The following is a 24,371-nucleotide window of genomic DNA, read 5'->3' as shown; positions in this document are numbered from 1 at the left end:
TGTCTTTCTCATGATGGATTCAAAGTGATGATTGTCTTAAGGTCTCTTTGAAGAGACCTCAACGGACTCAAAGATGGTCGCACTGGAGAAAAAGGCTCCTCCTGTAGTCTCAGACTGAGCTGCATTGTCAGGCTGATGTTTAACTCCCAAATATTTGTAGATACTAACCTTGACTGGAAAAGGAACAAATCCTAGGAAGTGGCTTCATTAAAAAAGTGCCTGTGACATGATGATCCTTCGGAAGGGTCTTACTACAGCTCACATCCTGTGTGAACACATGTCTAAGGTGTGGCTATTACATTTATATAGCTGATATCTCATTAGAAAAACAATGTTCTGATAAGGAGAACCAGCGCTCTATGGACAAAAGGAGTGGGATACTGGAAAAGACTGATCTCCATCTGTCTCTCAACGGCACACATTTACACGCCTGTGTTATGACAGTATGTTTTTCTCAGTCACTGCCTTCCTACACGAGGCAGATAAGAAGCAGACAAAGGAATATGAATGGAAACTAGGATTTGGGGCATAATACCACACCGAGAGGCTTAAAGAGGGGGAGCTGGTAAAACGTGGATATCTCGTAGAGCAAGCTTTATGGCTCAAGAGGTTCCTGAGGCATGTGATCAGCAAGTGTTTCGACAACCCAGAGGCCAAAGGTCACTCAGGAAACTACAGCAGAATCCAGTGAAGAATAAAAAAACCTTTAAAAACATGTGAAGGTAAACATATATCTAAAGGTTTAAATTAATGTTTTACTAATGCTGAATAAACATTTTCTTTGTCATGCAAAAGCCCAGGACAGGAAAAGGACTGTGTTCATAGTTTATAAAGTACATGTAATATAAGTATCTTTTAGATATTTTTGAGATTTAAATTGTTTTGCATTTGCATTCAGAATATGGATCAGAGGAAATAAATCAATATTTGTTCGATGTCTTGGTACCAGGGGGAGAGATATAATCAAAAAGAATAAAGAATACTAATAAAAAATAATAATTAAACAGTTTTTTTAAACATATAAATACTTTAATGTATAAATGTGTATGTATATATGTATATTTATATATATGAATATGTATGTTTATATATATATATATGTGTATATGTGTAACGGATATGGATTGGCCACAAGGATGAATGACTCAGGGGGTTGGTTTCCAGCTTTTTATTCACTGTAGAAAACACATTGCTTTGCTGTGGTTATTTTACACCTCCTGCTGCATCTCCGTTCTTAAACCCTCAGCAATGTAAAACAACACTCATTCATACTTTTAACAACAGTATGTAATAAACACAGTACAAAAGTGACATGAAATAGAAAGGTGCCTTGGGTTGGGTTATTAAACAGCTTATCCAACTCTGTTACATATGTATATAGGCTATGTATATGTATGTGTATATATGTATGTTTAGGTTAATGCATAATAGTATACGTATATTTATATGTAAAGTACAGTATATGTATGTGTATATATGTATGTTTATGTTAATGCATAATAGTATACGTATATTTATATGTAAAATAGATTATATGTATATGTTTATGCACGTATCATTTTTATCTACATAAAAGTTGACCTGTCAGATAAATACTGTGGAATAAAAAGTACCCGGAAGTCTAGTAGAGCTTGAAATGTTACAGGTTCCTCTGATCTGTGTGTCTACAGCGCCCCCTGGCGGATAGACCGGATCAGCACACCAACGACCCCTCCCCCATCCCATCCCTCCCCCTCCCGTACCTGCTCAGGTGAATGTTTCACCTGCCTGCGAAGACGTCACGGCACCTACAGGAAAAAGAAAGGGTCGCGTCCATGTCGAGCAGCTCGGGTCGGTGCGTGTGTCTGTAGCGTGGATGGAGAATCCGCAGTGACACGAGTGGAGCCTCGAGTTGAGCTTCAAGTTTGTGCGTGTGTGTGTGTTTGCGGGGCTGCGGCGGGTTCGAACACGATGTCCGCCTCAGCTATATTCATCCTGGATCTGAAGGGGAAGGTAAGGAAGGAGCTCAGTGGAGACACACACACTTTTTCACTTGCTTATTTACACGTTTGTAAAAACACACAACTTGTACAACTGCACTAAAGCTCTGAGTGTGTAGGCTGAGTTTGTCACTGTTGCTTTAACTGTTAAACATTAATGGCATCAGCTTCGTTAAAGATTAATGAAGAGCTCATTCATTGGCCCCTTCCTCTTCACTTCCGTGTGTGTGTGTGTTTTGTGTGTGTGTGTTGGGTGTTTCTTTTCTGTCACCTTATTTGCCACGACATACAGAATATAGACAAGCAGCCATGAATAGACAATACAGTTCAAATAGAAGATGGATCAAATAAAATAAAATGTCAGTCAAATAACAACAAAACAAACACGTTTGAATATGTATCCCCCAAAAAAGATAAATATGAAGAATGATAGCATGTCAAAAACTTACATCCAGCATCAGAGAATATAAAATAAATATATTTTTTTTGTTTTTGGTTAGGGTAGATGACTCCAATTACAAATTCAATTCAATCAAAAAGTCATCATATTTTGCGGAGGACTTGCTTTATAAATGTGAGTTTTACGGGGGCTTATTTTTAGATTTAAATTCAGTGATAATGTTTAGGTGTAAGGTTACAGAATGTCTCCTCAAAAGGTAAGGCAGTTTTATTTATAAAGCATCTTCCATACATTCAAGGTGCTGTACAGGGACATTAAACACAGCACAGAGACAACATATAGATAAAATAGTCTAGTTTCAGGCACTTGCGAATTAAAAAGTTTCCAATCTGGTTTTAAAAATTGCAATGGCTGGGCCCCAGCGCTGTTTTTCATATAGTGACTAAAAAGCTGCTTCTCCATGTTTGGATTTTGCCCTGGATACCACAAGCAGACCACTCCCCAGGGGTCTCAGGGGTCTCGCAGGGTTGTATGACTCTATCATGTCTGTGATGTACTTGTCAGCAGCTCCATCATAGAGATTTAAAGATGAGTACAAGTTTGAAGAGTAGGAACAGTGACAAAACAAGTGCATCGTTGTGACTGGCTCAGCTCCTGAACAGGTGTATTTGAAGAAGATTGTTAAAATGAATTTCTCTCATTTTGTTAGAAGTGCAGAATTGGAAGCCGTTGCAGCAGCTGTACAAGTGTTTCACCATCGTGTTTTTGTCGCAGACAGTGAGTTTTGTAGAAAATGTAAACGGACACTGAAGTTGTTGTCACTGATAGTTGTGGAGGAGCACATGGTTTCCGATGTTTTAGTGTTTGATTTCAGGGTGTGGGACTAGTACAACAACACCTGATGTGACATGATCCCAAAACTTTGCTGCTCCCTCTTGACTTGCAGCAGTTTTTTAAAACAAACTTTATTAAGTGAGATAGCACTCAGTACAGTTCATACCTCCACCAAGGTTCAACTTTCCTCTTATGAAATCACATTTAAATTCACTAGATCCAAATTTTTATTTTATTTCTCACACTGATAAATATCAGTCCCCTAAACATGTCTGCATTAGTCTCTGAGAAACCAATGTAAATGTTACAAAAATGCAATGTTAATGAAAAAAAAAAATCTGATCTAGAGCTTCACCAAAAGTGAATGTGTTCTTCTCTGACCCATACCACATCCTTGCACCAAGTTCTGTTGTAATCGGTTCAGTAGTTCCTGCATAATCATGCTTACAAACAAACAAACAAATAAACTGGTGAGAAAACATAACCTTCTTGGCGGAGATACAAACGTCTTATCTCTCTCTCTTCTCTTTATTTATTGGTGGCTGATAATGAGACCAGTGAGGTAATAATACCTTTTACCAACGATCACCTCAAAAGAAGGAGATTGAATGTTGCCTATAATGTGATTGAAAATGTCGGTAATGAATAAAACTATATTACAAATATTATTTTTAGACATACACATAGATAAAATGTCGTCCCAGCCTTGTTGATAACAGCGTTCCTCTCTGAGAATCAGTCCTGCTCTGACGTCAGGTCTGGTGTCAACATTTTGGGGTCAGTTATTGTCTGATAATCATGTTCTGTTATTCTGCCCGCTCAGGTGCTGATATGTCGAAACTACAAAGGCGATGTGGACATGGCGGAGGTCGACCACTTCATGCCTCTACTCATGCAAAATGAAGAGGATGGGCTCATCTGTCCTGTGTTGTCACACGGCAACGTTCACTTCATGTGGATCAAACACAGCAACCTTTACCGTATCCTTGTGGTGGACGTTGTTGTGACTGAGGGGACGGAGTCATGATAGGCAGAGGATTGTAGTCAGCTTTGTACCAGATCATGTCATCAAACACATTCAACAGAATTTCCTTCATATGCCACAGGCTATTGATTTATTTGTTAATAGTGAATTACTGATGGTGACTTTACGTTCAACTTAAAGCAAAACTATAGAATTTTGACTGCGCAACAGCGCCCTCTGCAGATCGGTGATACATTCTGTTGGACTTTTTTCAGTCATCAGTCAGTTACACAATTCTCTCAGAAAACACTCGCTCACGAAAGAGATTACGTGGAGCAGGAACAGTGGTTTGGACGAGTGGGAATGAAAGCGGCACAATTCTCTATATTCCAAGTCATTGTACCAGCAGAATGATTGTGAAGTTGATATTTTAAGTAAAAAAGTTGCACAGTGTTGCTTTAAGGATAAATCACTTAAGGCTTCCAGCTTACAAATTACGGCGATTATAACTGTAACAAAACATGAATGTGTGGAGGACTCCTTGACCTGATCTCTGCACAGTGGTGGCCACTACAAACAAGAACTCCAACGCCTCCCTGGTGTATTCATTTCTCTACAAACTAGTCGAGGTGAGTGACATATGCAACGCATTTCCATTTGGTGGTGACTTACCATTCAAATGTTTATTATGCAGTCGGTTTCCAAGAGTAGATTTGCATGTACAGTATGTGGAAAGCTGGTGTAGTGATTATTCGGAGTAGGACTGTTAAGGCTGATGTGTGTCGTGCGTATCGTGCAGGTGTTCACAGAGTATTTCAAAGAGCTGGAGGAGGAGAGCATTCAGGACAACTTTGTGGTCGTCTACGAGCTGCTGGATGAGCTGATGGATTTTGGATTCCCCCAGACCACTGACAGCAAGATCCTCCAGGAGTAAGACTCACCAACATACACACTGACGCACATACCGACATATAAGCATGATGTGTATATTGATTACATTGCATTACGTTGAGTGTGGTGCTGAATTATAGCGGACCATCTAATTCTTATGTAATGCTCTGCAGATACATTACACAGGAAGGCAACAAGCTCGAGGTGGCAAAGACCAAGGTGCCGACCACCGTCACCAACGCCGTCTCCTGGAGGTCAGAGGGCATCAAATACAAGAAGAACGAGGTGTTTATCGACGTCATTGAATCCATCAACGTGCTGGTAAGGCCAGATAAGGATCTTTTTTATTATGCTCTGTCATGGTGGCATCTGTTCACCTTTATATTTACTAAATACAAGACGAGTTGTCAGGAGCACTGCACTTTTGAATAATAGAAATTTGAATGGTGAGATTACTTTGCTGTAGCAATTTTATTTTATACGTCTGTAGCGGAAGGGCAACAACTGCAATCACCACTTGTCAGAGCTACCAACTATTATAATAGTTTACCTGTTGATTTAAGAAACAGGAGTAATTATCGAACATGAATACAAACTCTTAACATCGCTTAAAGCAAAGCTATTCCACTTCATCTTATGCGATTATGTTTACATACGTCTGTGGCTTTTTATTGTGTCTGACTGTTGCATTCTATTTTATTTTTAGTATGTGTTTTAATCATGGGTTATTTGTTTGTTTTTATCGGCTGTAGTGTTTTATCATGGGTTATCTTTTTATAAATGACTCATTTATAGTGTTTTGTCTGTTGATTCATGAGAATCAACAGACAAAACACTAATCAATCAAGAGATAAATAATTTAGTTAGTTGGGGCATACTGAATACACAATTGTTATATTAACTAATATGTTCATATATAATAATTATGGTATAAATCAGTATGTAATATGCTCTGTAGTGCCTCATTGTTTTATTTCTTATGTCATACTGTTAGTTATTTAATCCCTTATACATGTGCACATAGAATTGGTGTTTTTGTGTCACTTTATTTGCAGAAGATAAACTGCATGTTTTCTGTGATACTGGATTCTCTGCTGTTTGTTGAGCTTAATATCTCTGCCTGTTTAATAAAGCAGTTAATAATCGTTTATTCCATTAAAACATCATTTCAGAATTTGTTGATCACTGTGTGTTGTTTGTTAAGGTGAATGCTAACGGCAGTGTGATGAGCAGTGACATTGTGGGCAGCATCAAGCTGAAAACCATGTTGTCTGGGATGCCTGAGCTGCGCCTCGGCCTCAACGACCGGGTGCTCTTCGCCCTCACAGGACGTACGTATACGTGGACGGCTCCTGATTAACATTATCTGTCTGCTAGTCCACTTGTATATGAAGATATGTAGCTCATCAATCTGTTCAAGTTTTGTTTAAATTAATAATCACTCCCTGTGTTGTTTTTATGTTCAGGTGACAAGGGGAAGACGGTGGTGATGGAAGATGTTAAATTCCACCAGTGTGTCCGTCTCTCACGGTTTGACAGTGATCGCACAATCTCCTTCATCCCTCCAGACGGGGAGTCTGAGCTCATGTCCTACCGCATCAATACGCATGTTAGTTCAATGAAGTACCAGTGATTCATACGGGGAAAAAACAAATTATATGTCATATTTATGCCTCACAGGCTTCATTGTTTTATGAAACCCAGAGAACTGAAAATGATTTACTTCAGCTTAAATGTTAGTGATTGAATCCGTGTCATTTTCTGCATGTTAGAGCAGCGTAATAATATATAAAGAGAGATAAATATTTAAATAAGACTTTATTGATCCCCTGATGTGAAATTTGCATGAAGATTTCAAATAAAATAAGTATAACTAATCAATAAAACAGATATTACATTTAAAAGCTAAATATTACAGTACTTGAGCAAATATACAGGATTTGTGAAATGCAACCCACAAAGGATAAGTGGTATAGCTAATGGTTGGATGGAGATGTTGATGTGCAAATTTACATTTAAGTAGAATTGAGTTTAGTAGGGAAGACTCTTTAAGCCTCATATTTGAGCCTGATATTAGTTTGCATATAAATTAATGGTTTAAATTGACTTGCATATGAACAAAAAAAAAACACTGTCACATTGTTTTAATTGTTAAATAATTTGTATAATGAGACGCCGTCCTTTGTCTCTCACAGGTGAAGCCTCTGATATGGATCGAGTCAGTCATAGAGAAGTTCTCTCACAGTAGAGTGGAAATCATGGTGAAGGTACTACTGACCAACTGTATGTTTTACTACACAGGCAACAGAATTACATGCAGTACTTAAATACACATTTTGTGTCAGTGACTGGAAATATACACCCTGTAAACTTCTATAAAATCTGTTTAAAGAACATGGAACAGAGCAAAAGAAATAGTTCTGTCATGTTTTGTGTCTCCAGTTTTTGTTTATACCAAGTGATCACTGGCCTGAGACCACAGCGAGGAGGAGGCTTCCTTAACCTATCCTGCAATGTTGTTTTGTGTTTTTAGGCAAAGGGACAATTTAAAAAACAGTCCGTGGCAAATAATGTGGAGGTGAGGGTCCCTGTTCCCAGTGATGCCGACTCGCCCAAGTTCAAAACCAGCACAGGCAACGCCAAGTATGTGCCCGAGAAGAACATGGTGGTGTGGACCATCAAGTCTTTCCCTGTAAGAAATGGATAGCTTTATCTTTATTTTCAAATTATTTATATATGCTCAATGTTTGCTGACATTCAGATCAAATGTTGACTTGTTTTGTTCGATTCATCTCTCATTGTGTCTTTCTGCATGTCTGTGTATCTCTCAGTATGTATCTAATCCCTTTGTCTCTGTGTGCATTCATCTATCCAGGGAGGTAAAGAGTTTCTAATGAGAGCTCATTTCGGTTTGCCCAGTGTGGAAAATGAGGAGCTTGAGGGCAAACCTCCGATTACTGTCAAATTTGAAATCCCATACTTCACAGTCTCGGGAATACAGGTATGTGTGCACACAGATTTTGGTTAGTTTCTTATTTAATGCCATAAAAACAAGAATATATTCGGTGAAACACATTTATTTGGGATCAGAACTTCATATACTGTATCTTGCTTATGTGGATTTGGACAATTAACTCGTTTTCAGACATGAACTCTGAAGAATGTCTGCACAATTGGGGACAGACTTTCTTTTTTGTCCATTGTATTTTTTTGTGTTATATTTTTTGCATTTGTCGCCTGTTAGAAATTTCATCAGCGCGCCCATTTGTTCTCGGTGAATCCTCTGGAGCCTCCCCTGCTGTGTTCTAACATGAGCTGATTCAGACATTCTCCTGAGTTTTACTAGAGGGCTGGCAGGAGAAAAACTCAGGAGAAAGTCTGGAGGCTCTCACTCAGACATTTGCGTTCTGACTCACAACCCCTCCGGACAAAATGTCAGCAGATTATCAGGAGTTCAGTACGTGTCTGAAAGCAGCTTTAGAAAGCTCTGCATAGGGCGTCTAGTTTACAGCCTGTGAAAAGTCAAGTCTGCTCCAGTAAGAGCTGATATTGTGTGGCTAACCTAGGTAATTGGATTTGATTTGATGATGCAAATCTATGTTTCTTGCCTCAACACGTTGTGTCTGTCTAATTCACTCTATTTCCTCAGGTGCGATACATGAAGATCATAGAAAAAAGTGGTTACCAGGCTTTGCCCTGGGTGCGCTACATCACACAGAGTGGAGGTAAATATTCCATTTTTAATCGGGCCTTGATTTTAATAAGAGTTTTTTTTAAACACATTTTTCTGTTTAGGCAAGTGGTGGTGTAAAAATGCATGTAGAAATGGATCACATTTAACCTGCAGCTAACATTTGTTCCCTTTTTATTTAGATTACCAGCTGAGGACCAACATATGAAGCCTGAGGGACTACACTGCTGTGGTTTACTCACTTCCCGAGGGAGCCTCAATGACCACTTTAACTGGACTGAAAGAATGTCTTTAAAATTTCACCTGCTCTTTGTAATGTCTGTTGTTTTTTAAGTCTGTGTGCAGCTTGATTTTAATGTGTCTATTATGGGACCACTGCTAATTATTTAAATACTTTAATCAAATGATCCCATTTTAATCTATTTGTGTGTAACCTGCTCCTCCTTTTTGTTTTTGTCACGAGCTTGCAGCTCCACATGAGGGCAGGTCACGCCCCCATTCTGTAGAAACACATTGTGCAATCACAATCACTAAATTCCGCCTAAAATTAAAAACTGGAACCGCCTTTTTTTCTCCACTTGCCTCCGTAGAAACACAAGCAAAGGTCAGAAATGTGAATGAACTGCCTTTTGAAGACAGCAACGTATACAAATCGCCCGCTTTCTTCGCCGCGTGCTCTGATTGGCCGAGCGCAGCTGTTGCCACGGTGATAGTGTAGTAACCGAGTTGTGGCCCCGCCGCTTTGACCGTATATGGAAGAGCAACGCCCTCTCGGCGAGCGGTGATTGGTCAGCGTGCGTTCTCCCCCAATGTTTGTAAATTGTAGTCTGGCGACGCCGCAGTGTGGATCTCACCGCGCAAATGTATTTTCTAATGTTGATAAACTTCGCTTGTTGGGATTCCATTTAAAAACTCGACTCGACGGACTCCGGAAAGAGCGGGACTCAAACCTCTGCGACGCGGTGGATCTTGAACCGAAGCAGGTACGTGGACGAGCTCTGGTGTTTCCCCCTTTAACAATGCTAGCGGTTAGCCGGGGTGCTATCTGTCTGTGACACTCCGCCGAGCAGCGTATCCGTCGGTGAAAACAGCGGTTCGCCCGAGGCTGTGTCTGTGCAGGCGGACGGGGCTGTTCAGAGGACCCGACCCGGGGCAGTAAGAAGCTAGCACCGCCGGATAACATGGCGTCAACGGGGAACCGAAGCTAACGTTAGCCGGACGCTGTAGCTAGCTGTAGCTGCGGGGTCGATCTCCCTGGACTCTGGCTCCGTCGTTCAGCTGTCAACATGGGCAGCCCTTTGTTGTTGTGTCGGTGGCGTTAACCCGACATGTTCGTCTCCCACCGAACAGGCAGCAGCAGACGGCATCATGGTGCGTTGTCCGATGGAGACCGGCGAGGATTTGACGGCGGCAGCAGCCCGAGGGAGTACGAGCGAGGTGCGGCGGATCCTGGAGCAGAGCGGAGTGCACCCCGACACTGTCAACGAATTTGGCAGGACAGCGCTGCAGGTGAGGACCAGTGCCCGGGTTCTACTACGATCAAACCTCAGATCAGCCGAGGGCTTCACTGCACTGATACGTGTGGTGTAGAGATACGTTAGAGCAGAGGGTTTGTCAGCCACAGACTCGAGCCCTCTCCTCCCGACGCACGGTTCATGTCCTGTAGGAAGTTTGATCTGAATACCATCACCTGTTATTGCGCCGTATATTGGAATCAAATCGTACCAAAGTCCCTGAGAATACCACAAGTTCCCTGGAAACAGAGCGAACTCCTGCCAAATGTGGCATGTTCTTAGTTTTGACTTGGTACAACTCGATATCAGAATCAGAAATACTTTATTGATCCCAGGGGAGTAGCAAAATAAGCATATAAAGATGTAAAAATATATAAAAAATTATATAAACTATGAAATGTATACAATATGTACATTGAGTATTAGAGTATATGAGATATAAAGACACTGTTGGCACCTGATGAAATTCAGTCTTCAGTTGAGCTTCATTTTGCATCTTGTATTTTGTGTTGCTGTGGGATTGCAGTGTTAAATGTATAGGTGCTTCTAATGTTGTGTCTAACTATTTATATCAGAACGAGTGGGCTAAATGTAAAGGCTGCACTCAAGCATTATTTATTGAGATTTTATTTCATTAAACATTTATTCAATTAAAATATCACAAGTAAAAATTTCAATTTGCCTGATGTCAAAGTGACGTTTTCACCTGCTTGTTTTTTGCCCAGTCACCAGTTCAAAACCTGAAGCTGTTTAAGTCACAACAAAGAGAAAAGCAGCCGATCCTCACATTTGAAAAGATGGATCCAGAAACTATTTGACATTTTGCTTTCATATTTGACTTAATTAATCTTCAAAATTTCTGTTGACCGATCAATGGATTCAATGCCCAGTCCTTGTTTCAGCTCTAAATAGTATAATGCAATATATTTCAACGGCACCGCAAACTACATCCTCCATAATTATTTTAAATTTGAATCCCCTCCTCTCTCACCTGATGCAAAACATGATAACTTTCATTAAAGTTGTTGTTTTTATTTTATTAGACAGTCTTTATTTCACCCATGAACCTGACAGTAAAGAGATGCATTTTCCCAAAAAAGTGCCACTTTTCTCATTCCTGTCCTGCAGTGTCACTAATCCTGTTTTAAATTTTGTTACCAGTTCCTGTTTGACCTATACAGGGTGACTTTAGGACTAAAATTAGACTTTTATTCCGAATATGTGGTCTCAAATCCTTTAAATGAAATGTTAAAAACGCCTCTGTGTTTGAGAGTCACCATATGTGTTCAATTCACTATGTGTCTCTTAATATTTTCAACAGGTGATGATGATGGGGAACACCAAAATCGCCACAATGCTGTTGGAAAAAGGAGCAGAACCCAACGTCCAGGACAGACACGGGATAGCGCCCGTCCACGACGCAGCTCGCACGGGATTCCTGGACACTGTGCTCGCTCTGGTGGCGCACGGCGCTTCGGTAAATATCCCGGACCAGAGCGGCACCTTGCCTATTCACATTGCCATCCGGCAAGGCCACCGGGATGTTGTGGAGTTCTTGGCACCACGGTCCGACCTGAGGCACGCCAACTTAAGCGGGCAGACGGCGATAGACGTGGCCCGAGCTTCCGGCGAGCCCGATATGATTGACCTAGTTTTCGCTCACATACATCGTTAGGCAGTCTGTGGTGCCGGGTCCCCTCTGGGTCACCATAACCTCACGTTTTGTTTTTGCTTCAAACCTGGTGACTTGAATTCATTGCTGTGTAAAGGATTAATGTTTTGTTCATAGTGGTTCAGCATTAATATGTGACACAGGACATATTGTCTTGGCAGCTTATTTTCAGTTGACGGGTGGCTACATACAGTAGACACCTCTTTTGCACAGTGCAGTTTAGGCACCTTATATCTCTGTTTTTCCCTATTAACTGGGAGTGCACATCTGTAGTTGGTTTTCCCTCAGTGTTTTGTTGTTATTACATTATTTCCATTGTGTAAGAATTGTAACAGTTGATACCATTTATTTGTTTTTTTTAATTTAACAAACTTGACATGGTGCACCCTGATTGCTTTGCATAGTTGTGTCTCTTAACTACATGAACTTAGACTTTGAATTTACTCCTTATTTATTGTTGGTATAGGACTGAATGTTCCTGTCACTTTGTAAATGGTGACATTTATTGTGATTTGTTGAAATGTTATTTATATAAATCCTTTTAAAATGAAAGTGAGAGTTTTTCACTTTGCTATTTGAAGATGAAAGCACAAAATAAAGTCATGAACTTGAGGTTGTGGATTTTGTACAGTATCCTGTATTTAGCTGTACTGTCTTTTTGGAGCAACAACAAGGTGGCTACTACTAATACTACTGTGGTCATTGCTCTATTTATTTCTGGTAATTTGGGGATTTAATAAACTTAATAGTTTACATTTTACATTATCAAAATTTCCAGGTAATGTAATTTGCTGTGCTCTGTCTTAATGGATCACAAGATAAATCTGTGGATCTTGAGATGATAGATTATATCTCTACTTTCATAAGATTTAATAAACTGTAACTAATGAGTGGTGAAACAAAAATGTCATTTCGAATAGTCACCAATCAAGTGTCAGAAACCTCTGATGTCGAAAGTTTGAATTTACAGAAAATCTTGAAATCAGCATGTGTAAAATTCTTGCTATGACCATGAAAATGTTTTTAGCCTTTTTAACACCTGAGCAGAAATAAAATTAAGGGATTTGTGCTACCTCAGCTGACTAATGATCATCTCTGTTAAATCATGTTAACAACATAACGCGTTCCTTTTAAACTCACAATGATCTGCTGTATTTGACCTTTTGAGTCAAATCCGAGTGGTTCCTGTAGATCACGTTGCTCAAACCCTCAAGTGTGCAGTGCGTCTTCAAGGTGATTCATCAAGGGCATTTATAAATAACTGAACAGTGGAATGTACGCACAATGAAAAGCCTCTCAAAGGTCACACAGATAACTGGACTGAAACTCGACATGAATGAGGGCCCTGTTGTGTTGAGGATCGTAGGTAAGGTGCAGCACAGTTTGCTGATGTCTGTGCTCTTGTGGGACAATGCCTATTCTGTTTTTTTTCCTTCTCTTTTCTGTGCCAGTGGCCAACTTCAACGGCCGAGAAAGGAGACACAGTTCAGCTCCTGATGTGCTGCCAGCTCTGCACAGAGGCCCAAGATGTCACAATCATAAACACATTGTTCTCGCAATATTTGAATCTATTCAAACGTTGAAACCTTTTTCTGAGTTCATGAGGCAACATAGACAAAGACAATCATAGATAACTGTCATTTTGGGAGTAAGTACAGTTTTGTATTTATATTTTGAGTGTTTTCATTTTATTCCACTGTTCACAATTCAATTTCACAACAGGAGGAAGTAGAATGGCCCTCCGTAAAGCGCATACCTCCACGTACCCAACAGTTGCATTACATTCACATCAAACTGCACCAAATTGCTCACATTCTGAGATATTATTCTCCAAAATGTGCCTGAATATTTTCATCAAAACCCATGAATAATTCTCAAATTGTGAAAATGCCCAAAACGGCCTATCTCAAAATGTTAAAGAAAAGTTTATAAAACCTTGACCACCAAATTTATAATAAGCTTATACAATATAATTATGATTATTAATATAATTTACTATTAAATTGGTTACAATTGATTCTAACTTAATAGCTACAACAATAAAATGCTTTTCATATCCAGTATGAATGTTGCTTTTATTCTACCACTGGACTTAATGGTCTGCAGTCACGTGTTGTTTTCACCTTCCTGTTTTACATATTCCCACACACCTGCTGCACAGTCTAGCCACAGTATTTGACTTCTGGGTATTCAACAACTCTACAGCTCGAGCTGCTCGAGTTTAAACGTCTGCCTCAAGGGCACTTCAGCAGCTGTTGTTTACCAGCCAGTCTCGGGTTTTAATAAAAGTAAATGCATTTTATTTATGCCTACTTTTGAAGAAACTCATGGACACATTACAGATATAACAAATATAAAAAAAACATCAGAATATAACTTAAATACTATATCAATAAATTATAATAAAAAGAACATTTATAAATATAAAGATAAATGTACAAATTTTCACTAAATCATTATAGGCAGAAGTTTGCTCCTCTTTCTTTTGTGCTTCCTAATCTTGTATAATAAAGACAGACAACAGTGAATAATATTTCTATAAATCCCCACCCCCCACTGAGTAAATCAGTCATAAAACTGTTGTTATTAGAATATTGTGTTAAATTACAGACTCAGGCCGACGTGCACCCAGCCTGACGTCTTTGTCGTGTACACTTGTGGGTGTGTTTGTGACTGTGTTGTGCGATGTGTGAAAACTCCCTGTGTAAACACTGTTGTTGTTGGTTTTGCTCCGCAGGTTGTCAGAGAGATAACTCCACAAGCGGCAACAAAGAGCAGGAGTAGACAAGAGAAAACAGTGTGTGGCCACTCCCTCACACTCACGTGGGCGAGCGTACAGATGTGTGTGAATACATGGTGATAAGAATGTGGCTAAATAAGGCTTAAGTCAAGGGTGTGATAAGAGCCTTTGTCTCTATCAGAGATGGAAGACAATGAAAAAGACATGACCTCTATGACCCATTTGTCTGACTGAGAGCATCCCATTTATAACAGTTTAAACTGAATTTTTAGTCTGGAATTATTTTGGTTTTGATGGGTTTATTTCTTCGCTGAAGCCACATTGCATTGTCACTATGGAGATCATGAAGGCCCAACAATCTCCCTATAAAACCACAGTTAAATTCTCTAGATCCATATTTTTTATTTGGATCTGCAACAACTCATAAATATCAGTCCCCTTAACTTGACTGATTTTTTCATCAAGATCCATGAATTACTCTCAAGCAAATAAAGGAAAATGTTGAAAAGAGCCCCATCTCGTCCCCTGATCCGAATCCACACCACGATTTAAAAGGTGCTTCCCGGACCCATATCGCATCCTTTCACCAAGTTTCGTTGTAATCCGTCAGATAGTTTTTGTGTAATCTTGCTTACAATCAAACAAAGAGGGACAGGGGTGAAAACATAACCTCCTCACTGGAGGTAATGATGTGCTACAACCAAAAGACAGAAACTCCTTCTGGTGCTGAAATTATGTATTGTAAATTGTAGATTTTGACCCACAGAAGAAGCTAGACAGGAAATGATGTATTGCCCTAGTTGTCAGCACACAGGGCGCGACATTGTGCAAGTGAAGCCCAGACATTCCACTGGCATCTGTTACTGTACCTTCTTTTAGATGTAAGTTTTGTTGGACCAGATTTTTTATGATTTAATTATATAATTCTTTGAAAAAATGATGTCCCTTATTTGTAAAATATACACAATTTTTTTCAGTTTATATTCACATGCTATCAAATATAAAGCAGCAAATTTCAGTTCATACTCACCTCTTTGATTATTCTTTTTTGTTCAATGATATGATACTTACTGTGGTTGAATGACTGACAGAAATACAAATTTGAATAGTTGTATAAATGTAGTCTGTTCTTAATGTTTACTTACCTGTTTGTTATCCTAAGGCCTGAAAAGAAAGAAATTAGTTACATTTAAACTAACTTAAAGGTTCAGTGTGTAGAATTTAGTGCCATCTAGTGGTAAAGTTGCATTCCTAGCATGAAAGAGAACCTGTGGTAGCCTTCATTTGTCATAAAAACGCAAAAGGTGTTTAGTTTGTCCAGTCTGGACAATTGTAAAAAACATGGCGGCCTCCGTAGAGAGGAACCGTTTCCGATGTAAATATGAAGTTTTAAAATATAAAGGACCCATTCACCAACAGTTTGTACAGTTTAGATGATGACACAGGTGAAAACATCATTAGGATCATTTTATATAAAATTTCTGCCAATAGATCCAGTTCTCCTAGATCTTACACACTGGCTCTTTAATTTGCATTTTTATTACCTGCTAGATTAACACTGTGCCTTGTTTGTGTTTGTCAGTTTCTCACTTTGCTATATTAACGTCTGCCAAACTTATGAGGACTGTTGATCTCAACATACAATAGTTTCACAGAGAGCGCGCTGAGGAAGTAGAGTACAAAACACACTTTACTGCACATGCACTCTATTAAAAGTAAAACAAAAACAATCACTTAAGCTTTCTTAGAGGTCTCATATCAGCCATATCAATATATAAAGACAGTGGTAAAATACTATAAAACATCTTATGAATTATGGACTTGGATACCAGTGTACAGTGATACAATTACAGACGGTTAATTTTACAGTTTAAATCCTAAACGACCGTTATTACCATGGTGATTTGGTTGATCACGCTCCAGCATCAACAATGGTAGACAAAACACTGCTGTTTAAAGCAATTTACTTCCTTCTTCTGTTGGACTTTCCTGCTCAACGATGCAAAATCATTGTTTGAATTTGTGTGAAGTTGAGTAAATCATTGAACTCAATACTTGAGTCAGGCTACTTTGCTGTCAAGGGGAACTGAACCTTTGAAAACACAGATATTAAACATGCTGTCTTCAACATTATCACATATTCTGAGTTGACTTCTTAACAAGCTACAACCTTCCTTCTTCAATGTTAATGTTGCACATTTCAACAATAGTACGATAATACTGACAACAGTGATAATTTGGTCACTCTAATAATCATTTAATCATCATACAAACTTTTTCACTGTTTCAAAAAAATATATGGAAATGAAAGACAAAGGATTATATAAGGTCATGCAGTTCTGAACCTCTAGAAAATCCCACAGTTCAATCTGCCTCTTTCTCTCTTTTGCTGAAAAGGTTCAGCATTCAAATCCATAAATGACGAAATGTGAAAGAAATGAACAGTTTGTCATGGAGGTGTGTGGCAGAGTGGGCAGGTCAGTGTACGCTCAAACATTACTGTGGTATGTCTGTAACCCGGCTGACAGGATCCCATTTTGTTACCGTGCAAGCCAGGACATGACGGCAGAGCAGTTCAGGCAGAGAGGTGGACGTCCTGAGAGATGTGAAATGCAAATCTGAGTCTGGGACAGAGATACTGCTCGTATGAACATAGGGAGAAAGAAAAACATGAAAGTATTTCTTTGTGTGAGAGAGAGAAAATCACTCAGTAAAATATATACAATTTAAAGCATTTTAAACCCCAAAACTAAAACAAGTAACTAGATGGACCTTCAGTCGAGCTACAGAAACCTCTAAAATCTTAAGATTATATGTGGAAAATTTACAATATAGTTTTTAACATGTAATCCCTTACATAATATGTTGAAATAAAGAGCATCACTCCTCACCACAGACATCATTGTAAAACATGTCGCTAATCTAGGACAATTTAAGACTGATGTTTTGTCTTTTCTCTTGCTTTATTGATTATTTACTCAGACCTGCTTTTCATGCCGAATATTATGTTGACTTGACCTTTACCTGATTCATACTCATCTGTATGAATTCAGTCTTTCCCCCCCGTTGGACAGAATACGTAAACGGAGGAGTGGACACTTATTATTCTGCTGCTGAAAGGCTTTTTTCTTCCTCCTGCTTGTTTGGTGCCTGAAAGGCAGCAACATGAGCCACCACACTGTGGGAAACGCAGCTCAATGCTGTATGAACCTGTTCAACAGGATACAGCACAGTTACTAATCTCTGGCTCTGAGGGAACCCACTAAATATTGTGCAGGGAGAAGCATGAATAAAAACGTCTTTCTTTTATTAATGCTAATTATTACACATAACATCAGCCTGACTCTGTATTTATAATAAAGTTTACAATAATGTGCAATATGCACCATTTAAAAAATAAATAAATACAGTAAGGTATTTACAGGACACATATGACCTTCGTAAAATACTTGTAAAATGTATTTTTTAGAAAATGCATAAAAATATTTCAGAAACATGCATCTGACGTAAATTGAAACTTACAGTACAAAATTTTTTTTTTTGCAAGTTCACTTGTGGATTTAGTGAAGGAAAATTCCAGATCCCCTCTTTGTCCTTCCTGTTTATCCTAGACATAACTGAGCTTAAAATGTTTAATGTTAAAGGTCCAGTGTGTAAGGCAGAAATTGAATATTAAATAATCCTAGAGATGTTTTCACTTGTGTGTAATAATCTAAATTGTATGAATTGTTGTTTTCTTTACCCTAGAATGGGCCCTTTATATTTAAATACTTTATATTTACGTTCGGAAAGGATCCTCTCTACAGAGGCCGCTATGTTTTTTACAATAGTCCTAACTGGACAAACCAAACACCGGAACACACGTTCTCTTTCATGTTTGGAAGGGGAGGGTGAACCTTTAATTTAAGATCAGATATTAGATTTTGACTTCTCATACCTCTTAAATTTAGCTCCTGTCTCAGCCTGATCCATATTTAAGATCGTAAAATTCTCCCTCCACTTATCTTTATATATCTCAAATAATGAGATTCTTGAAATTGAGATCCACAAGGGCACTTGACTGGCTTGCACATGAGCCGACACAATATCTGACATTTGTGATCAAATTTAAGTGTAAAGAAATCCAGGACAGGATAACATTCCCTCTAGTACTACACATCAACAAACTGCAAATTTTCCATGACCTTCTACTGAGTCAGCCTTTCATCAACCATGATAGTCCACTGAGAGAAGATGCGTCCATTAGCTCTACAAACTTAGCTCTTTGCCTGCCTGCTTCGCATATCTGGTGGCAGCAGATCCAGCAGGTTGTCCTCTACTATCAACCCACTGACATTCAGAAGGGGACAGTCTGCTATCTCCAGAGGAAGAGACTCCAGACGATTCCCCTTAATCTCCAGCCGGGCCAGCTGAGCCAGGTTGGCCACGCTAGGGCTTAGGTATGACAGGCAGTTGTTTCCAAGAGCCAGCGTCTTTAGCTTTTTACAGGAGAACAGCTCCTCCGGCACCGTCTCTAAAGAATTGAAAGCAGCGGAGAAGAACTGGAGGCCTTGTGGGATGCCCACCTCAGGAGGAAGAGAGGTCAGCTGGTTATGGGAAACATCTATGTGCCTGAGCTTGGTGCAATAAAACAGTCGAGAGGGAAGCTTCCTCAGCTTGTTCCAGCTGACATCTATCGTCTCTAGGGAGTGCAATTTACTGATGTGATCGGGGATGTAAGCGATTTTGTTGTGCCACAGTCGCAGGGTCACTAACCGGCGACAGTGCTGTAAGCTCAGTATCTCCTCCACAGTGGTCAGTTTATTGTCTTTCAGGTCCAACTCCTGTAGATTGTTCAGGCTGAAGACAGCACTTGGGATGCGCTCCAACTCACAGCCCACTAACTCCAGTGAAAGCAGGTTGGTTAACTTCTTCAGGCTGCTGAACGCCTGGAGTCTGACACCTTCATTATAGATGCACAACCTCTGCAGCTGCACTGCTACATCCCCTACGCTGGGTGGGATCTTTGAAAGGTTGGAGCGGAAAGTGAGGAGTCTCAGAGCTCGAAGGTCTCGAAGGGAGTCGAGAGTGGCACTTCTGGACGCCTCAGTTAAGGGACTGTTCAGATGTAACTCCTCCAGGCCACTCAGGGTGTACATCCACAAAGGTACCTCATCTAAATTTTCAAAAGATAGACGAAGGACCTTCAAATGTTCCTTGAGGTGGTTCAGGGCAGGCAGCTGAAGCTTTGCTTGGCAGTACAGCAGCGACAGCTCCCGGAGAGAGTCTAGCTTTGCCACACTCAGTGGGATGGTAACGTTTTTAACTTGCTCCAGTTTGAGTGATTCCAACTCAGACAGCTCAAACACGGTGTCAGGAAGTCCCGGCAACATCGACAGGTGCAGCTCCAACAGGTTACTTGTGTTCTTGGCAAGACGCTCGCGTAGCTTTTTGGCGGTCCACTCGTGGTTGAGGTTGAGCTGATAGAGACGACTCTCACTGACCTCAGAAAGAAAGACGGCAAATCTCTTAGAGTAGAGGGCATCATATTGGTCCACAAGGTGCAGGAGGAACGCAAAGTCATTCATTACATCTGGTATATCGTTAATACCTGTCTCTAGTCTGACATGCTCAAAGGAGAACACTTTGAGTGGCCGGTGGAACAGCCAGTAGAGGGAATAGATGCACAGGAGACCATACACTCCCACAAAGCAGATGTAGCAATAAGCAAGCTTGGAGAAAAGATGGGCTTTGTTGTGGTTACAGCAATAAATGTCAAAACCAGTCAGTTCAGGAGGAACGTAACAGTGCACTACAATCTCAATGTTTGGTGCCATCACTGCAGTGTAGATAATGATCAAAAGGAACTTAAAGACCTTGACCGATGTCTGTAGCACATACATGACATACAAGAGGTCTGCCTCCTCTACATGAGTCCTCAACTTCTTTACCTTTTCAAATAGAGCTTTGGCCTGCTCGCCTTCCTTCTTGTCCAGGGCGGAGTGGGTAGACGGAGACTCTGGGGTTTTCTTTTCTGGATTAGACTTGACAGACAAGGAGCGAAGAAGCCCTGTGGTCTCCTCCTCCACCTCTCGTAGCTCCGCGTGTTCCTTTGAGGTGGTGTTCCTCCTCCAAATGACCATCTTCTCCTCTCCTCTTTCCTCCGACACTTCACTCAGGGCCCTCGTGGTCCACGGGGAGTCAAAGCACTTCACAAGGATGGTCACAAAGAGGTCAATCTTAGAAGACGTCCCTGGGAACTTGAACCAGAAGCTGCTCGCTGCCATGAAGATCACAGTGTGGATCACGACGAGGTAGGGGAAGTACTTTGCGTACCAGTGGACGAACCTCTCGTAGCAATAGTGATTAACAAACAAATACTGATGGATGTCCAGGTTGTTCTTGCGGCCGGTCACCTCCCAAATGATGGGACTTGCATTTTTCACCAGTGTGTGCTGCCTTGTCTTGTTCTCTGCATAAGTGCTGATGTGGCTGCAGTCGATTGCCTCTGGCGTTGGGCTGGTGAAGTGACTGGGCAGGCATGCAATCTTGTCTTGAGTGAGCTGTGGAAAATAGATGCATGAATTAATTAATAAGGGAGCAGACAGCAAGTATTTATAATTGTAACGTGAAATTAGAAATATGTATATGTGGACAACAATAAACATGTCCTCTCCCACACAGAAAGCACTGCTCCTGAAATGACTTGTCAGTAGTCTGGCCGATACTTTCACATGTGAGGCCATTGTGATGGCAAATGTTTGCATAATGCACACCTAACTGCTGGTCTGGCACGCCCCCTAACAAAGCCAGGTAAAGCAAGAGAGGAGGCCCACATTTCCTTTCCGCAATGGAAGTCATTGACCAATCACAAATGAGTGGACAAGCTGACCAATCAGAGCAGACTGGGCTTTATTGGGAGGGGGTCTTAAAGAGACAGGAAGTAAAACCAAGCATGAAAAGAGGAACTGCAGCAATGGACAGTGTGAGGAAAGTGGTTTTACATTAGAGCCTGTAAACCTGTTCAAGTAATAAATTAAAATCATTAACCTGAATTTAAGCATAACATCTCTTCTTTAAAGGTTCAGTATGAAAGATTTAGGTGAAAGGGATCTAGTGGAAGAGATTGAATATAAAATAATCCTAGTGATGTTTTCACTAGTGTGTTTCATCTAAATTGTACGAATTGTTGTTTTCTCTACCCCAGAATGGGCCCTTTATATTTAAATACTTTATATTTACATCGGGAGTGGGTCCTCTCTACGGAGGCCGCCATGTTTTTTAAAGTAGCCCAGACTGGACAAACTAAACACATTTTGAGTTTTTATGACAACTGAAGGCTACCACAGGTTCTCTTTCATGTTTGGAAGGGGAGGGTGAGCTGAGGGGTATTCAGCTGCAACATGCAACTTCACCACTAGATGTCACTAAATTCTACACAGAGAACCTTTAAGAAAGGGGTTTTGAAATACATTTAAGTAAATGTAGAGAAAATCTACTGTAACTTGTGATTTACAAATCCTCACAATTACATTTTAGTGTAAATTAAACACAAAAAGCTGATAGAGTAGAGGTATAGAGATGTTAAGAACGTGTACCAATTAGTCCTAAAGCTGTTATAGAAACTTTTAGTTTATATTATATACTGTGTTTTTAAACTATGTTATTGGTATGGCAATGACGGTCCCCCACTTTGGATGGATTGCAATAAAACTTTGTACATTCATGGTCCTTAGAGGATGAATTGTAACAACTTTGGTGTTTTCTAACAGTTCATCTTCTGATCCAGCGAAACTTGTTTTGCCTGTTTATAATGCAATGATTTTACATTCTTGACTCAGGGTTAAACTTGTCCTCTTATAGACGATTCCTTTGTACTAGTCCTTTGCCTCAGTAAAGTTAGGCTCTTGAGCAACACACGCACCTTCCTCACTGAGACAGCGTGTTGATGAAACACAGGAACGAGTAACAGAAGATGACAAGTCTGTAACGCTTTTCTTCTGTGCTATATTAACGTGACACAGAAATAATAAGCAGGTGGTGAGAGACACATTAAGGAGCAAGTTGGAGATCTGAATGTACAGTAAGTGGGTCAGGAGAGCCAAGTTAGTTTAGTCTCTGTCTTTGTTTCCGCCTGACGTGGAGGTCAAGAGCTTGTTGTTTACACATAGTACAGGAGATACACATGATGCCACTGTCTAATTGGGCAGGTCAGGCTGTCATTGGTTAATAATGACCATGTCACTAAACAGGCTAAAATAAACATTTAAGAGCATGTGATCAGGGCTGGTTTGTAGATGCCTCACCTGCAGGGTGCAACCAAAGACTCCGATCATCAGCATGGCAATGCACAGGTACTCTGAGAAAACATCCCACCACGGCTTCAGCACCCGAAGCTTGGAGTTCGGCTCTGTGCCGAGGTTTTTCAGTTCACCCACCGGGATCATCCTGGCTGCTGCGGCTGCTGCTCCACGCTGACGAGAAAAAACGGGTGGCTGTGAACACTGAGGCCAAATTAGGCTTTCAACACAGTGCAGCCTCCGGAGAACATCTTGTCAAAGGCTTTAAAGTCATATGGCACAGAGAAGCAGAGTATGTGTAAAGGGTGAGAGTTGGGGTTCATTATGTACACAGCGACTACAGTCTCCAGGTATCTATGGCCTTAAATACATGAGCAGCCTGCTCCTGTGCTCAGGGTGGGTTCAAAGTGGATAAACTAGTTTGACAACAAAGTCTAACTGACTGAAACTGAGAAGAACTTCCATTCAGGAAAACGCTGACATCATTTTAGGGTATATTTCCCCTGATATTTACAAAGTAATGTAGTTAAAAAATCCAATATATGTGGAAAATCTTAAAAAATGTAATTACATTAAAAGTATCAAAGTAGCCTGTTTAAATGCTGATGTCTAGAAGTTACACAACAATGGACGAACAAGTGCAGTTAACTTTTTAATCATGTTTGTGAGCACAGCTACTTCTTTGTGGTTCAGAGAAACTGTTTAACATCACACCAGGAAACACACTGGACTTCATACATGTGAAATAAAAGTCACATGTTCTATAGTTCATTCATTTCTGTATATATCTTGATAATGGTTTGGAGTTTATCTCTCAGGTTTCAGCACAGACAGAACAGGAAACACACATATTGTGTTTTTTCTGCTTTAAGCAGGTAAATTCAACTCACCTGAGCTCGGAGAAGATCCTCAGGTGTCCGGTCAGGATCAGGATCGGAACTCTACTTCTCATAGTTGAACACGAGCTCACCGGTGTCAAGTTACCGAGAAACAACACAGCACATCCCCCTTCAAAATAAAGCCCCGTGTCGTTGAAAGGCCGGTACAGTACCCGTGAGAGCTAACTTTACCAACGATGAGAAACAAAAAGAAAAATCGATTATGTTGATGTTAAGTAATAATAATAATAATAATAATAACAATAATAACAATAATAACAATACTACTACTACTACTAATAATAATAATAATGTAAAGCACCTATCAAAATATAGTTACAAGGTGCTTTACGAGTAAAAAATACAAAATTGAAGGTAAACAATAGGAAAAAATTAAAAGTCAAACAATACGAAACAATTTAAAAGGAATTTGAACCCCACACAGCAATAGAGAACAGATAAAACGATCAAAATAAAATCACATCATGTAATTACCAAATTCAACGTTTGGCCTGTTGCACTTGAACCT

General features: G+C 40.0%; 3 protein-coding genes across 3 annotated transcripts; 2 read left to right on the top strand and 1 right to left on the bottom strand.

Annotated features, from left to right (window-relative positions):
* The first annotated feature begins 1,747 nt into the window (after nt 1-1,747).
* ap1m2 (adaptor related protein complex 1 subunit mu 2) lies at nt 1,748-9,324 on the top strand. Its single transcript, XM_035141623.1, has 12 exons — nt 1,748-1,992; nt 4,037-4,193; nt 4,739-4,806; nt 4,977-5,107; nt 5,242-5,389; nt 6,273-6,399; nt 6,535-6,677; nt 7,264-7,335; nt 7,602-7,760; nt 7,944-8,069; nt 8,718-8,793; nt 8,942-9,324. Exons 1-12 carry the CDS (start codon nt 1,951-1,953, stop codon nt 8,965-8,967), a joined length of 1,275 nt encoding a protein of 424 aa, XP_034997514.1. The 5' UTR covers nt 1,748-1,950; the 3' UTR covers nt 8,968-9,324.
* Nucleotides 9,325-9,421: 97 nt separating this feature from the next.
* Nucleotides 9,422-12,557, top strand: cdkn2d (cyclin-dependent kinase inhibitor 2D (p19, inhibits CDK4)). Its single transcript, XM_035141637.2, has 3 exons — nt 9,422-9,742; nt 10,110-10,268; nt 11,595-12,557. The coding sequence occupies exons 1-3, from the start codon at nt 9,569-9,571 to the stop codon at nt 11,946-11,948; spliced, it is 687 nt and encodes a 228-aa protein (XP_034997528.1). The 5' UTR covers nt 9,422-9,568; the 3' UTR covers nt 11,949-12,557.
* Nucleotides 12,558-16,926: 4,369 nt separating this feature from the next.
* Nucleotides 16,927-23,960, bottom strand: LOC118118122 (volume-regulated anion channel subunit LRRC8E). Its single transcript, XM_035171004.2, has 3 exons — nt 23,855-23,960; nt 22,971-23,138; nt 16,927-21,227 (listed from the first exon to the last, which is right to left on the bottom strand). The coding sequence occupies exons 2-3, from the start codon at nt 23,109-23,111 to the stop codon at nt 18,942-18,944; spliced, it is 2,427 nt and encodes an 808-aa protein (XP_035026895.2). The 5' UTR covers nt 23,112-23,138; nt 23,855-23,960; the 3' UTR covers nt 16,927-18,941.
* Nucleotides 23,961-24,371: the final 411 nt, after the last annotated feature.

This window comes from Hippoglossus stenolepis, chromosome 2 (assembly GCF_022539355.2).
Source record: "Hippoglossus stenolepis isolate QCI-W04-F060 chromosome 2, HSTE1.2, whole genome shotgun sequence".
Lineage (NCBI taxonomy): Eukaryota > Metazoa > Chordata > Actinopteri > Pleuronectiformes > Pleuronectidae > Hippoglossus > Hippoglossus stenolepis.
The sequence above is the reverse complement of the archived record's forward strand: the minus strand, read 5'-3'. Positions and strand labels throughout refer to the sequence as shown.